This window comes from Rhamphochromis longiceps, linkage group LG7 (assembly GCF_057381845.1).
Source record: "Rhamphochromis longiceps isolate RC_006_pf linkage group LG7, R_longiceps_female_GT1.1, whole genome shotgun sequence".
NCBI classification, from domain to species: Eukaryota; Metazoa; Chordata; class Actinopteri; order Cichliformes; family Cichlidae; genus Rhamphochromis; species Rhamphochromis longiceps.
The window spans coordinates 51,992,661-52,010,034 of NC_140563.1; the positions used below are offsets into that span (position 1 = coordinate 51,992,661).

Consider the following 17,374-nt stretch of genomic DNA (forward strand, 5'->3'; position numbering starts at 1 on the left):
GCCATGAAATGCACAGACGCGGGCACGCACAACACGAAGCACATGGTCAATTTAGGGGAGGCTTAGGTTAAAGCAGAGTGTATTTGTGTTAGAAACGTCCCCAAAAGTTACAAGTGTGAGACCTAATGATGACTGTAGTTGGTGATGTTTTTGTAGTTGTAAGTGAAGTCATGTCTCTGTTTTTAGGATAAGTCTACTCTAGAGATCAGCAACCAAACCGGTGATCTTGAACACTGCATTCAGGTAAGTGTTATGTTCTCATCAGTATCTAATGAGTATCTAATGAGTGGCCTTAGTTCAGTTTGCCATTTACTGTCCTCACTTAGGTTAAAGCAGAGTGTATTTGATCCCCTCTATGGTGTGGTGTATAGTAAAGGAGATTCACATGTGTACTACCTCCTGTTACCCTTGTACCATTTTGGGCCCCATTGACTTCCATTATAATCACATATTTTCCATATACTGTAATCCTGACATGTGATAAGGCTTTTCTCGTGGATACCTAATGGATCTAAGCCTCTGCCTTCAAAATAAAGGAAAAATAGGTTTTGGATCAAATGAGCACAATATTAGGCACAGCACCACCATAGACACTCAGTGGTTTTGAATGCAGGACATGGTTATCTTACCTTGCAAAATACATGGTAACAAAACGGCTAATCACCATAAAATAGTCTTGATGTAGTGGAACTGATATAAGAGAGTGGTGTGAATGTGATTGAGAATATATATATATATGTATATATGTATATATGTTTTTTTTTTTTTTTTTTGCTTCATTCTGGACATGAGGCTTGTGTTTGCTCTGAGCAGTGAGGGGGAGGGGCAGTCGTTACACTCCCAGTGGCACATCAACAGAGCTGGAGGGAGAGAGAGAGAGATCCTTCTTATTGGATTCAAGTGCACATTTGAGTTCTGTGAGAATAGTTTGCAGCCTTGTCTTACTAGTCATTTCTACACAGACGCCATGAAATGCACAGACGCGGGCACGCACAACACGAAGCACATGGTCAATTTAGGGGAGGCTTAGGTTAAAGCAGAGTGTATTTGTGTTAGAAACGTCCCCAAAAGTTACAAGTGTGAGACCTAATGATGACTGTAGTTGGTGATGTTTTTGTAGTTGTAAGTGAAGTCATGTCTCTGTTTTTAGGATAAGTCTACTCTAGAGATCAGCAACCAAACCGGTGATCTTGAACACTGCATTCAGGTAAGTGTTATGTTCTCATCAGTATCTAATGAGTATCTAATGAGTGGCCTTAGTTCAGTTTGCCATTTACTGTCCTCACTTAGGTTAAAGCAGAGTGTATTTGTGTTAGAACCGTCCCCAAAAGTTATAAGTGTGAGGCCTAATGATGACTGTAGTTGGTGATGTTTTTGTTTTTGTTGTTGTTAGTATGGGTGGGTTTTAATAATCGATTCATTGATTAAAATCGGTTCAGGTTTGGATAATGTGATATCGATTCATTAAAATCCGGAATCGATTTTTTTTTTTTTTTTTTATATAAATGTATTTTGCCCAAAATCCTTCTCCTTCTTATTGGATTCAAGTGCACATTTGAGTTCTGTGAGAATAGTTTGCAGCCTTGTCTTACTAGTCATTTCTACACAGACGCCATGAAATGCACAGACGCGGGCACGCACAACACGAAGCACATGGTCAATTTAGGGGAGGCTTAGGTTAAAGCAGAGTGTATTTGTGTTAGAAACGTCCCCAAAAGTTACAAGTGTGAGACCTAATGATGACTGTAGTTGGTGATGTTTTTGTAGTTGTAAGTGAAGTCATGTCTCTGTTTTTAGGATAAGTCTACTCTAGAGATCAGCAACCAAACCGGTGATCTTGAACACTGCATTCAGGTAAGTGTTATGTTCTCATCAGTATCTAATGAGTATCTAATGAGTGGCCTTAGTTCAGTTTGCCATTTACTGTCCTCACTTAGGTTAAAGCAGAGTGTATTTGATCCCCTCTATGGTGTGGTGTATAGTAAAGGAGATTCACATGTGTACTACCTCCTGTTACCCTTGTACCATTTTGGGCCCCATTGACTTCCATTATAATCACATATTTTCCATATACTGTAATCCTGACATGTGATAAGGCTTTTCTCGTGGATACCTAATGGATCTAAGCCTCTGCCTTCAAAATAAAGGAAAAATAGGTTTTGGATCAAATGAGCACAATATTAGGCACAGCACCACCATAGACACTCAGTGGTTTTGAATGCAGGACATGGTTATCTTACCTTGCAAAATACATGGTAACAAAACGGCTAATCACCATAAAATAGTCTTGATGTAGTGGAACTGATATAAGAGAGTGGTGTGAATGTGATTGAGAATATATATATATATATATATGTATATATGTATATATGTTTTTTTGTTTTTTTTTGCTTCATTCTGGACATGAGGCTTGTGTTTGCTCTGAGCAGTGAGGGGGAGGGGCAGTCGTTACACTCCCAGTGGCACATCAACAGAGCTGGAGGGAGAGAGAGAGAGATCCTTCTTATTGGATTCAAGTGCACATTTGAGTTCTGTGAGAATAGTTTGCAGCCTTGTCTTACTAGTCATTTCTACACAGACGCCATGAAATGCACAGACGCGGGCACGCACAACACGAAGCACATGGTCAATTTAGGGGAGGCTTAGGTTAAAGCAGAGTGTATTTGTGTTAGAAACGTCCCCAAAAGTTACAAGTGTGAGACCTAATGATGACTGTAGTTGGTGATGTTTTTGTAGTTGTAAGTGAAGTCATGTCTCTGTTTTTAGGATAAGTCTACTCTAGAGATCAGCAACCAAACCGGTGATCTTGAACACTGCATTCAGGTAAGTGTTATGTTCTCATCAGTATCTAATGAGTATCTAATGAGTGGCCTTAGTTCAGTTTGCCATTTACTGTCCTCACTTAGGTTAAAGCAGAGTGTATTTGTGTTAGAACCGTCCCCAAAAGTTATAAGTGTGAGGCCTAATGATGACTGTAGTTGGTGATGTTTTTGTTTTTGTTGTTGTTAGTATGGGTGGGTTTTAATAATCGATTCATTGATTAAAATCGGTTCAGGTTTGGATAATGTGATATCGATTCATTAAAATCCGGAATCGATTTTTTTTTTTTTTTTTTATATAAATGTATTTTGCCCAAAATCCTTCTCCTTCTTATTGGATTCAAGTGCACATTTGAGTTCTGTGAGAATAGTTTGCAGCCTTGTCTTACTAGTCATTTCTACACAGACGCCATGAAATGCACAGACGCGGGCACGCACAACACGAAGCACATGGTCAATTTAGGGGAGGCTTAGGTTAAAGCAGAGTGTATTTGTGTTAGAAACGTCCCCAAAAGTTACAAGTGTGAGACCTAATGATGACTGTAGTTGGTGATGTTTTTGTAGTTGTAAGTGAAGTCATGTCTCTGTTTTTAGGATAAGTCTACTCTAGAGATCAGCAACCAAACCGGTGATCTTGAACACTGCATTCAGGTAAGTGTTATGTTCTCATCAGTATCTAATGAGTATCTAATGAGTGGCCTTAGTTCAGTTTGCCATTTACTGTCCTCACTTAGGTTAAAGCAGAGTGTATTTGATCCCCTCTATGGTGTGGTGTATAGTAAAGGAGATTCACATGTGTACTACCTCCTGTTACCCTTGTACCATTTTGGGCCCCATTGACTTCCATTATAATCACATATTTTCCATATACTGTAATCCTGACATGTGATAAGGCTTTTCTCGTGGATACCTAATGGATCTAAGCCTCTGCCTTCAAAATAAAGGAAAAATAGGTTTTGGATCAAATGAGCACAATATTAGGCACAGCACCACCATAGACACTCAGTGGTTTTGAATGCAGGACATGGTTATCTTACCTTGCAAAATACATGGTAACAAAACGGCTAATCACCATAAAATAGTCTTGATGTAGTGGAACTGATATAAGAGAGTGGTGTGAATGTGATTGAGAATATATATATATATATATATATATGTATATATGTATATATGTTTTTTTGTTTTTTTTTTGCTTCATTCTGGACATGAGGCTTGTGTTTGCTCTGAGCAGTGAGGGGGAGGGGCAGTCGTTACACTCCCAGTGGCACATCAACAGAGCTGGAGGGAGAGAGAGAGAGATCCTTCTTATTGGATTCAAGTGCACATTTGAGTTCTGTGAGAATAGTTTGCAGCCTTGTCTTACTAGTCATTTCTACACAGACGCCATGAAATGCACAGACGCGGGCACGCACAACACGAAGCACATGGTCAATTTAGGGGAGGCTTAGGTTAAAGCAGAGTGTATTTGTGTTAGAAACGTCCCCAAAAGTTACAAGTGTGAGACCTAATGATGACTGTAGTTGGTGATGTTTTTGTAGTTGTAAGTGAAGTCATGTCTCTGTTTTTAGGATAAGTCTACTCTAGAGATCAGCAACCAAACCGGTGATCTTGAACACTGCATTCAGGTAAGTGTTATGTTCTCATCAGTATCTAATGAGTATCTAATGAGTGGCCTTAGTTCAGTTTGCCATTTACTGTCCTCACTTAGGTTAAAGCAGAGTGTATTTGTGTTAGAACCGTCCCCAAAAGTTATAAGTGTGAGGCCTAATGATGACTGTAGTTGGTGATGTTTTTGTTTTTGTTGTTGTTAGTATGGGTGGGTTTTAATAATCGATTCATTGATTAAAATCGGTTCAGGTTTGGATAATGTGATATCGATTCATTAAAATCCGGAATCGATTTTTTTTTTTTTTTTTATATAAATGTATTTTGCCCAAAATCCTTCTCCTTCTTATTGGATTCAAGTGCACATTTGAGTTCTGTGAGAATAGTTTGCAGCCTTGTCTTACTAGTCATTTCTACACAGACGCCATGAAATGCACAGACGCGGGCACGCACAACACGAAGCACATGGTCAATTTAGGGGAGGCTTAGGTTAAAGCAGAGTGTATTTGTGTTAGAAACGTCCCCAAAAGTTACAAGTGTGAGACCTAATGATGACTGTAGTTGGTGATGTTTTTGTAGTTGTAAGTGAAGTCATGTCTCTGTTTTTAGGATAAGTCTACTCTAGAGATCAGCAACCAAACCGGTGATCTTGAACACTGCATTCAGGTAAGTGTTATGTTCTCATCAGTATCTAATGAGTATCTAATGAGTGGCCTTAGTTCAGTTTGCCATTTACTGTCCTCACTTAGGTTAAAGCAGAGTGTATTTGATCCCCTCTATGGTGTGGTGTATAGTAAAGGAGATTCACATGTGTACTACCTCCTGTTACCCTTGTACCATTTTGGGCCCCATTGACTTCCATTATAATCACATATTTTCCATATACTGTAATCCTGACATGTGATAAGGCTTTTCTCGTGGATACCTAATGGATCTAAGCCTCTGCCTTCAAAATAAAGGAAAAATAGGTTTTGGATCAAATGAGCACAATATTAGGCACAGCACCACCATAGACACTCAGTGGTTTTGAATGCAGGACATGGTTATCTTACCTTGCAAAATACATGGTAACAAAACGGCTAATCACCATAAAATAGTCTTGATGTAGTGGAACTGATATAAGAGAGTGGTGTGAATGTGATTGAGAATATATATATATATGTATATATGTATATATGTTTTTTTTTTTTTTTTTGCTTCATTCTGGACATGAGGCTTGTGTTTGCTCTGAGCAGTGAGGGGGAGGGGCAGTCGTTACACTCCCAGTGGCACATCAACAGAGCTGGAGGGAGAGAGAGAGAGATCCTTCTTATTGGATTCAAGTGCACATTTGAGTTCTGTGAGAATAGTTTGCAGCCTTGTCTTACTAGTCATTTCTACACAGACGCCATGAAATGCACAGACGCGGGCACGCACAACACGAAGCACATGGTCAATTTAGGGGAGGCTTAGGTTAAAGCAGAGTGTATTTGTGTTAGAAACGTCCCCAAAAGTTACAAGTGTGAGACCTAATGATGACTGTAGTTGGTGATGTTTTTGTAGTTGTAAGTGAAGTCATGTCTCTGTTTTTAGGATAAGTCTACTCTAGAGATCAGCAACCAAACCGGTGATCTTGAACACTGCATTCAGGTAAGTGTTATGTTCTCATCAGTATCTAATGAGTATCTAATGAGTGGCCTTAGTTCAGTTTGCCATTTACTGTCCTCACTTAGGTTAAAGCAGAGTGTATTTGATCCCCTCTATGGTGTGGTGTATAGTAAAGGAGAATCACATGTGTACTACCTCCTGTTACCCTTGTACCATTTTGGGCCCCATTGACTTCCATTATAATCACATATTTTCCATATACTGTAATCCTGACATGTGATAAGGCTTTTCTCGTGGATACCTAATGGATCTAAGCCTCTGCCTTCAAAATAAAGGAAAAATAGGTTTTGGATCAAATGAGCACAATATTAGGCACAGCACCACCATAGACACTCAGTGGTTTTGAATGCAGGACATGGTTATCTTACCTTGCAAAATACATGGTAACAAAACGGCTAATCACCATAAAATAGTCTTGATGTAGTGGAACTGATATAAGAGAGTGGTGTGAATGTGATTGAGAATATATATATATATATATATATATATATATATATATATACATACATATACATACTGTGTGCGTGTGTGTCGGTGGCAAACAAAACGGCCCGTAGAGCCGCCTCCTTGAAGTGAACAACGGCAGCCTGCCCCGTGTTTTTTTTTCCTTTCTCTAAATCTCTCTAAATGTTTTTTTTTTTTTTTTGCTTCACTCTGGACATGAGGCTTGTGTTTGCTCTGAGCAGTGAGGGGGAGGGGCAGTCGTTACACTCCCAGTGGCACATCAACAGAGCTGGAGGGAGAGAGAGAGAGATCCTTCTTATTGGATTCAAGTGCACATTTGAGTTCTGTGAGAATAGTTTGCAGCCTTGTCTTACTAGTCATTTCTACACAGACGCCATGAAATGCACAGACGCGGGCACGCACAACACGAAGCACACGGTCAATTTAGGGGAGGCTTAGGTTAAGTGTGAGGCCTAATGATGACTGTAGTTGGTGATGTTTTTGTTGTTGTTAGTATAGGTGGGTTTTAATAATCGATTCATTGATTAAAATCGATTCAGGTTTGGATAATGTGATATCGATTCATTAAAATCCGGAATCGATTTTTTTTTTTTTTTTTATATAAATGTATTTTGCCCAAAATCCTTCTCCTTCTTATTGGATTCAAGTGCACATTTGAGTTCTGTGAGAACAGTTTGCAGCCTTGTCTTACTAGTCATTTCTACACAGACGCCATGAAATGCACAGACGCGGGCACGCACAACACGAAGCACATGGTCAATTTAGGGGAGGCTTAGGTTAAAGCAGAGTGTATTTGTGTTAGAAACGTCCCCAAAAGTTACAAGTGTGAGACCTAATGATGACTGTAGTTGGTGATGTTTTTGTAGTTGTAAGTGAAGTCATGTCTCTGTTTTTAGGATAAGTCTACTCTAGAGATCAGCAACCAAACCGGTGATCTTGAACACTGCATTCAGGTAAGTGTTATGTTCTCATCAGTATCTAATGAGTATCTAATGAGTGGCCTTAGTTCAGTTTGCCATTTACTGTCCTCACTTAGGTTAAAGCAGAGTGTATTTGTGTTAGAACCGTCCCCAAAAGTTATAAGTGTGAGGCCTAATGATGACCGTAGTTGGTGATGTTTTTGTTGTTGTTAGTATGGGTGGGTTTTAATAATCGATTCATTGATTAAAATCGATTCAGGTTTGGATAATGTGATATCGATTCATTAAAATCCGGAATCGATTTTTTTTTTTTTTTATATAAATGTATTTTGCCCAAAATCCTTCTCCTTCTTATTGGATTCAAGTGCACATTTGAGTTCTGTGAGAACAGTTTGCAGCCTTGTCTTACTAGTCATTTCTACACAGACGCCATGAAATGCACAGACGCGGGCACGCACAACACAAAGCACATGGTCAATTTAGGGGAGGCTTAGGTTAAAGCAGAGTGTATTTGTGTTAGAAACGTCCCCAAAAGTTACAAGTGTGAGACATAATGATGACTGTAGTTGGTGATGTTTTTGTAGTTGTAAGTGAAGTCATGTCTCTGTTTTTAGGATAAGTCTACTCTAGAGATCAGCAACCAAACCGGTGATCTTGAACACTGCATTCAGGTAAGTGTTATGTTCTCATCAGTATCTAATGAGTATCTAATGAGTGGCCTTAGTTCAGTTTGCCATTTACTGTCCTCACTTAGGTTAAAGCAGAGTGTATTTGATCCCCTCTATGGTGTGGTGTATAGTAAAGGAGATTCACATGTGTACTACCTCCTGTTACCCTTGTACCATTTTGGGCCCCATTGACTTCCATTATAATCACATATTTTCCATATACTGTAATCCTGACATGTGATAAGGCTTTTCTCGTGGATACCTAATGGATCTAAGCCTCTGCCTTCAAAATAAAGGAAAAATAGGTTTTGGATCAAATGAGCACAATATTAGGCACAGCACCACCATAGACACTCAGTGGTTTTGAATGCAGGACATGGTTATCTTACCTTGCAAAATACATGGTAACAAAACGGCTAATCACCATAAAATAGTCTTGATGTAGTGGAACTGATATAAGAGAGTGGTGTGAATGTGATTGAGAATATATATATATATATATATATATATATATATATATATATATATATATATATATATATATATATATATATATACTGTGTGCGTGTGTGTCGGTGGCAAACAAAACGGCCCGTAGAGCCGCCTCCTTGAAGTGAACAACGGCAGCCTGCCCCGTGTTTTTTTTTCCTTTCTCTAAATCTCTCTAAATGTTTTTTTTTTTTTTGCTTCACTCTGGACATGAGGCTTGTGTTTGCTCTGAGCAGTGAGGGGGAGGGGCAGTCGTTACACTCCCAGTGGCACATCAACAGAGCTGGAGGGAGAGAGAGAGAGATCCTTCTTATTGGATTCAAGTGCACATTTGAGTTCTGTGAGAATAGTTTGCAGCCTTGTCTTACTAGTCATTTCTACACAGACGCCATGAAATGCACAGACGCGGGCACGCACAACACGAAGCACACGGTCAATTTAGGGGAGGCTTAGGTTAAAGCAGAGTGTATTTGTGTTAGAACCGTCCCCAAAAGTTATAAGTGTGAGGCCTAATGATGACTGTAGTTGGTGATGTTTTTGTTGTTGTTAGTATAGGTGGGTTTTAATAATCGATTCATTGATTAAAATCGATTCAGGTTTGGATAATGTGATATCGATTCATTAAAATCCGGAATCGATTTTTTTTTTTTTTTTATATAAATGTATTTTGCCCAAAATCCTTCTCCTTCTTATTGGATTCAAGTGCACATTTGAGTTCTGTGAGAACAGTTTGCAGCCTTGTCTTACTAGTCATTTCTACACAGACGCCATGAAATGCACAGACGCGGGCACGCACAACACGAAGCACATGGTCAATTTAGGGGAGGCTTAGGTTAAAGCAGAGTGTATTTGTGTTAGAAACGTCCCCAAAAGTTACAAGTGTGAGACCTAATGATGACTGTAGTTGGTGATGTTTTTGTAGTTGTAAGTGAAGTCATGTCTCTGTTTTTAGGATAAGTCTACTCTAGAGATCAGCAACCAAACCGGTGATCTTGAACACTGCATTCAGGTAAGTGTTATGTTCTCATCAGTATCTAATGAGTGGCCTTAGTTCAGTTTGCCATTTACTGTCCTCACTTAGGTTAAAGCAGAGTGTATTTGTGTTAGAACCGTCCCCAAAAGTTATAAGTGTGAGGCCTAATGATGACCGTAGTTGGTGATGTTTTTGTTGTTGTTAGTATGGGTGGGTTTTAATAATCGATTCATTGATTAAAATCGATTCAGGTTTGGATAATGTGATATCGATTCATTAAAATCCGGAATCGATTTTTTTTTTTTTTTATATAAATGTATTTTGCCCAAAATCCTTCTCCTTCTTATTGGATTCAAGTGCACATTTGAGTTCTGTGAGAACAGTTTGCAGCCTTGTCTTACTAGTCATTTCTACACAGACGCCATGAAATGCACAGACGCGGGCACGCACAACACAAAGCACATGGTCAATTTAGGGGAGGCTTAGGTTAAAGCAGAGTGTATTTGTGTTAGAAACGTCCCCAAAAGTTACAAGTGTGAGACCTAATGATGACTGTTGTTGGTGATGTTTTTGTAGTTGTAAGTGAAGTCATGTCTCTGTTTTCAGGATAAGTCTACTCTAGAGATCAGCAACCAAACCGGTGATCTTGAACACTGCATTCAGGTAAGTGTTATGTTCTCATCAGTATCTAATGAGTATCTAATGAGTGGCCTTAGTTCAGTTTGCCATTTACTGTCCTCACTTAGGTTAAAGCAGAGTGTATTTGATCCCCTCTATGGTGTGGTGTATAGTAAAGGAGATTCACATGTGTACTACCTCCTGTTACCCTTGTACCATTTTGGGCCCCATTGACTTCCATTATAATCACATATTTTCCATATACTGTAATCCTGACATGTGATAAGGCTTTTCTCGTGGATACCTAATGGATCTAAGCCTCTGCCTTCAAAATAAAGGAAAAATAGGTTTTGGATCAAATGAGCACAATATTAGGCACAGCACCACCATAGACACTCAGTGGTTTTGAATGCAGGACATGATTATCTTACCTTGCAAAATACATGGTAACAAAACGGCTAATCACCATAAAATAGTCTTGATGTAGTGGAACTGATATAAGAGAGTGGTGTGAATGTGATTGAGAATATATATATATATATATATATATATATATATATATATATATATATATATATATACTGTGTGTGTGTCGGTGGCAAACAAAACGGCCCGTAGAGCCGCCTCCTTGAAGTGAACAACGGCAGCCTGCCCCGTTTTTTTTTTCATCTCTCTAAATGTTTTTTTTTTTTTTTTTTTTGCTTCATTCTGGACATGAGGCTTGTGTTTGCTCTGAGCAGTGAGGGGGAGGGGCAGTCGTTACACTCCCAGTGGCACATCAACAGAGCTGGAGGGAGAGAGAGAGAGATCCTTCTTATTGGATTCAAGTGCACATTTGAGTTCTGTGAGAACAGTTTGCAGCCTTGTCTTACTAGTCATTTCTACACAGACGCCATGAAATGCACAGACGCGGGCACGCACAACACGAAGCACATGGTCAATTTAGGGGAGGCTTAGGTTAAAGCAGAGTGTATTTGTGTTAGAAACGTCCCCAAAAGTTATAAGTGTGAGGCCTAATAATAATAACAGTTGATGATATTTGTCAAAGCTGAGCCCAGGGCAAACTAAGCTAAATTATTGGTTTTAGCTAATAGCTACAATAAGCATAACAGTTACTGTTAGGCTGTCATTTGTTCGCATGATGCTTTTTCTTATACACGCAATACATTTATTACCCAACTAATTCAACAAAGTTCTGTCCATACAAGTACTGTGTAATTGAAAACACAAAGATTGTTTATTATTGTTAAATATGTCTGCTATATAATGAATTTCACAAGTACACTGCTGTGCAGTTTAGGTTTGTTTTAATATTAATTTTCATATCCCTCTTTAAAAATACCCTATGCAACCTTGTTTTCTAAATGACATATTATTTTTTTTCAAATGTATATCCTCAAACCAGTGATTCCAGTGTTGAATTTTATGCTATAACTAGTATTACTTTTACAGTTTAATATTTCCTTATTTGGTTTTATAGATATCAAAAATATGTTGTAATAATATGATACTTTTAGAAACTCAGTTTTTGTTTTTTGTCCATCCTTTAAGGCTGCAGTTCCTCCTATAGTTGCCACAACATCATTACTTCAACCAGCATCTGATAATTGCTTCGTTGAATACTCAAAAAAGAGGTCCTCAAGACAAAAACAGGTGGAAAATGTTTAATATACATGTTTTATTTATCTTTAAATAGCTCTAACTTTTAATCTGTCACAAAAAATACTTCTATCATGTCTTAAATCTTAAAGAGATGTTATTTTTTCCCCAAGGTCTCGACATATACAGAAACATCTTCTGATGAATCCGATCACACAGACTATAGTGATGCTAATTATGTTCCAGACACTGAAGGAAGTTCCTCTCAGCTAGATGAAGATGAACCTCTTTATCCAACTGCACAGAAGTCTCTGCCTTCTCTGCAATACCCCGATTTATCTCCACAAAAACTAGATAATTATTCAGAAATTTTAAATAAAGGCAATGGTGCCACAACTTTTAAGAAGAGGATCTCAAAAACTCCAAGAAAGAGAAAGCTCTCGTCCCACAGTGCAACAAATAGTAATGAAAGTACACCGAAGAAAAGCAGAACTCAACAGATTTTGGACTCGATCAAAGTGTTACCACCTTCAAAGTCTGGAAGTCGCCGTGTATATGATAAGAGAAACTATTGTTTGTTTTGTCTCCAGCCTACATCAAAAATTGCACGACACCTGGAGACTGTACATAAAAATAAGGAAGAGGTTGCTCGTGCATTTCAATATCCCAAAAATTCAAGAGAGAGGCGCAATAGGTTGAACATCCTTAGAAGACGCGGAAATTTTGCCCATAATGCCAGTGTTGTGAAGAGGGGGGCTGGTGAGCTACAGGCCTGCTATAGACCAAAGAAATCCACAGAGGGCATTGATTACATTCATTGTTATCACTGCCAGGGACTCTATTCTAAGAAAACACTGTGGAAGCACATGAGAATATGCCCAGCAAAGAAAGAAAGTGAAGAAGACTCCCAGAGTGGGAAGCAGCGGGTTCGATCCAAATGTGCACTGAAAACTGCTGTTGTTCGTGACATTGGAGAGGGCTTGAAAACTGTGATTTCCTGCATGAAATATGACGAGGTAACTCAATTAATCCAAAATGACCAACTTCTTCTTCAGTTTGGACAGCACCTTTATGATCTAAATGGTTCAAGAAAGAACAGACATGACTACATAAGGCAAAGGCTTAGGGAACTTGGGCGACTGCTGCTTATAGCTCAGAAGAATACCCCCATTCAAAAGGCAGAGGAACTGATTTATCCTGCAAACTTCAACCATTTGATATCTGCAGTGAAAGAGGTGGCTGGGTACGATCCTGAAAGAAATACGTTCCAGAAACCTACCTTAGCTCTAAAAATTGGCAACAATCTGGGAATTATCTGTGAGCTTGTAGAGACTGACAATTTGTCCTCAGAAGACGGAGACTCAAGCCTTGTGCAATTTGCCAGAGAATTTAAGGCTATCAAAAATTTTAGATGGAAGGGACTGATCACCAGAGGTGCAACAACAACCATGAAGGAGTCTAAGTGGAATGCACCACAGATTTTACCTTTAACAGCTGATGTCAAATGCTTGGATCGCCATATGGAGACTGTTAAAAGCGGTGCTGAAAGAATGCTGAGGTTGACTCCAACTCCATACAGCTATGCAATGCTTGCCAAAGTGACACTAGCTCAAGTGATCATTTTTAACAGAAGAAGAGAAGGAGAGGTATCAAGAATGGAGGTGTCCACCTTTAAAGACAGAAAAAAGTCAGAAATCAATATGGACATGGCTGCTTGTCTGACCTCACTTGAGAAAAAAATGTGTGATTTCTTCACCAGAGTAGAAATCCGTGGAAAACGAGGGAGAGGAGTTCCTATTCTCCTAAAACCATCAATGGTCTCTGCAATGGAGCTCCTTGTGGAAACTCGTGAATCTTGTGGCGTCCCCAAAGAGAACATTTACATGTTTGCTAGACCAGGAGCTTTATCTGCCTATCGAGGAAGAGACTGTATCCAAATGTTGGCAAAGGAGAGTGGAGCAAAACACCCTGAAATCTTAACATCAACAAGGCTCCGAAAACATATCGCAACAATGTCGCAGGTGCTTAATCTTCAAGAAAATGAAGCAGATCAACTAGCAGACTTTCTGGGTCATGACATACGTGTGCACAGGCAGTATTACCGCTTGCCTCAAGGAACACTTCAGCTTGCTAAGATGAGCAAATTACTTTTGGCACTGGAGAACGGAACTGTTTCACATTATAAAGGCCAAACACTTGATGATATTGAAATTGACCCCGAAGGTAAGAGTGTAAATTTTATTAGGATGCTCTAAAATATAATAATTGATTTTTTTTTAATTATTAAATGCTCTGGAAACCTTTAGAAAAAGTTGATCTGGAAAATTCAGATAACTCAAGCGATGAGAGTGAGCCTCTTCAATCGGCTCTGGAGGCAATAAAAACACCAGAGAATGAGACAACGGATCAGGATGGAGACAGAGGGCCATGGACTTCTTCATCTCCAGGGACGTCTTCATCTCCAAGGACTTCTTTCAGTCCTCCCTTGAAAAAGGGTACTGACCAATTTGTTTTGGCATAAACATAAACTTTATACATTGGCACAGAAAAATGAATATGGTTCAGTGAATTAATGAAGTGAAAAGGTGATAAATAAATGACGGTCACGATCATCAACTCGGCGAACAAATAATTCAGAATTCATCCAATATGCACAATTTTGCTTTTACTTTGAACAGGCTTGTGCCTACCTTTAAATCTTTTTAGACCGGTCTGTTGTCCGCCTCATATCAGATCGTACCTTAAGGTCCAAATTAGACCTCTCAGCCGCAAAAGAATCCAGGTCATGGCACCAATTATTAAATTCATTTCTTTGTATTCTTTTAACAGCGAAGAAAGACACGGCTCAAAGTGGTCTAACTCAAAAAATGATCTTTAATTTTACATTTTCCGGAAAATGGAGACTGAGCACACAGACATCAGCTCAAGTCTGAAGCAGCAGCAGGCAGTCTGGTTATTTATATACTTCCTCTAGACGTCACGCACACTTTTAAGTTTCGATCAAACACTCTACTTAGTTTCACTTTCTGCCTGCAGCTCATATTCTTTGCAAAAGCATGCAGTTTCCTATCAGCCTGCGACCTAGTTTACACTCAACGCTGGCCATCTCTTATACGTAAAAGAATATAATCAGCAAATAAGCACTAATAATATATATATATTAAATACATGACATTATTCATTGAGTAGAGGAGGAAAACATTTGATATTGAAAAAGTTTTAAGCAGTGTATTGATGTCTGTTTTCTTTTCTTCAAAGGCAACCGAAGTAACGCCAAATGTAAGTGGGAAGATCATGAGGTACGTGCAGTTGAAAAACACATGATGCGTTTCATCAACACATGCAAGTTGCCTCAGAAGCTGGACTGCACTCAATGCATCAATGCAGAACCCTATGCACTGAAAGACAGAAACTGGACTGGGGTAAAAAATTATGTTAGAAATCGCATTACTGCCTTAAAAAGAAAAGCTTGTGCAAAGGACTGAGGGCTGTTTGTGATTTCAGTGAGTTAAAATTTCCTGTTTCTCTGGTAAAATGGTTCTGAAGATGTTTTGAAGATGTTGCACTCCAAAAATTTCAGGTTCAGTAAGCAGGTGTAAGTTTGTTTCCTAAAACCTTTTGTCATTCTGAGAGGGAAAAAAACAAATCTTTTCAAGTTGACATTTTTTTCTTAACATGGTTTTCATTGTGTCCACTTCGCACTGTATGAGATGTATTTGGAATCAAAGTTTTTTACATTTGCAGGTAGAAGCACTTAATGAATTGTGCAGATATTTTGTTGTTTCTTTGTTGCTGCAAGTTCCTGTGTATACATGAAGTGCATGTAAAGTGCTAAAAACAACACGGTAGAAATAAAAGAAGCAGAATATTTAAATGTTTCTGTGGCACAATAAGTTGTGATTTCTTTCATAATAAGTAATGACCTGACTTTGAAGTTCTGGCAAATCCATTGGATTTTGTCAAGTTAGCAGACCTAATTGCAATGAATATTGTTAGGTTGGGTAGAAAAAGATGGCTTTTAACATTGTGACACTGAGCAGCAGCAGCATCCTAAAACATTTCTAGATGGTTAAATCATAACATTACCTTGTACTTACTTTGATGAAGTAATATCCCCAAAACTGAAGTTATGTGTGTATTGCTGAAGACCCCAAATGGAAGTAACGACCCCAAAAGTGGCATAACATAATTTGTGTATGTGTGTATTGCTGAAGACCCCAAATGGAAGTAAGGTCCCCAAAACTGACATAAAATAACTTGTGTATGTGTGTATTGCTGAAGACCCCAAATGGAAGTAAGGTCCCCAAAAGTAGCATAAAATAGTTTGTGTATGTGTGTGTCGCTGAAGACCCCAAATGGAAGTATGGTCCCCAAAACTGACATAAAATAACTTGTGTATGTGTGTATTGCTGAAGACCCCAAATGGAAGTAAGGTCCCCAAAAGTAGCATAAAATAGTTTGTGTATGTGTGTGTCGCTGAAGACCCCAAATGGAAGTAAGGTCCCCAAAAGTAGCATAAAATAGTTTGTTTATCTGTGTATCGCTGAAGACCCCAAAGAGGACATTAAACATTCCCAGTCCCCAATGTGAAGGTAAAAATACTGTCTGGACAAATGTTGCTTAAAATGAAAATCTCAAGTGATTTTTTATTTCTGTGGTCTTGGAGGAGTAAAACTGAGTTGCCAGCTTGCTTCTAAACCATACAGAAAGTGGTGTCCCCAAAGGGTGGGAGTTAAGATATGCGACCCCAAACGGGACTTAAGCGAGTATGTGTGTGTGTGTGTGTGTGTGTGTGTGTGTGTGTGTGTGTGTGTGTGTGTGTGTGTTAGGGGTTACACTACTTTCAGTGTTTGACTGACCAACTTATTAGCTGTGGCTCACAGAACAGCAGGGAGTATGTGTTCCTTGTCATTAAGGTGCTTTGCTGGGTCATTAGCAGTTGAGCAGGACTGCAGCACAAGGAGGAAAGCAACATGTACACACCCACAAAAATGCACAAATACACACACACGCACACACAGGATGAGCGTGGGTGGGTCACCACTGACTTCAGCCCGTGGCCTCGCTCCACAGATGATTAAAGCCAGTGGTGACACAGAGAAACAAGCGTGCGTGCGCAGGCAAATGCGTAAAACAAACATACAAGTGAGCGTGCTCACATGCAGACATGAAGAGGAAATCTGCACAGCAGTGATGCTGCCATATACAAAGGCAAATAAACAACTTTTGATCAGCTTTCAGGGAGAAAAAAAAAGCTGATCCAGAAACAAAAGATCCTCAAAAAGCGACAAACAGTGACAGTGGCGCAGCACGTTCAGGGGAAGACTATGGGTGGACTGCCCATAAACTGTAAAAAAAAAACAAAAAACAGAGTTCAACTTTAGACAACAGATTAACATATTAAGTCAAAACCTGAAGCTAATCTGCAGGCTGCGTCCCCCTACTTGCTCTCTTCCCCCCTCTCTGCCTCGCCCTCATTAGTCGGGTACATTAGCTTTGCTGCTACCCTTCGAGCCAAAGAAAGAAAATAGAGCCTGCGGCAAAGTGACCTTCTGGGGATGGAGGGAGGCC

The 17,374-nt window shown here is 39.2% G+C and overlaps 1 protein-coding gene across 1 annotated transcript in view; it reads left to right on the forward strand.

Annotated features, from left to right (window-relative positions):
* Positions 1-17,374, forward strand: part of LOC146666293 (uncharacterized) — a 37,720-nt gene that overhangs the window by 9,372 nt on the left and 10,974 nt on the right. Inside the window, exon 8 of the mRNA XM_085410978.1 lies at positions 10,193-10,249. Coding sequence (XP_085267104.1) covers positions 10,193-10,249 — 57 coding nt within the window. The remainder of the gene's footprint in view (positions 1-10,192; positions 10,250-17,374) is intronic.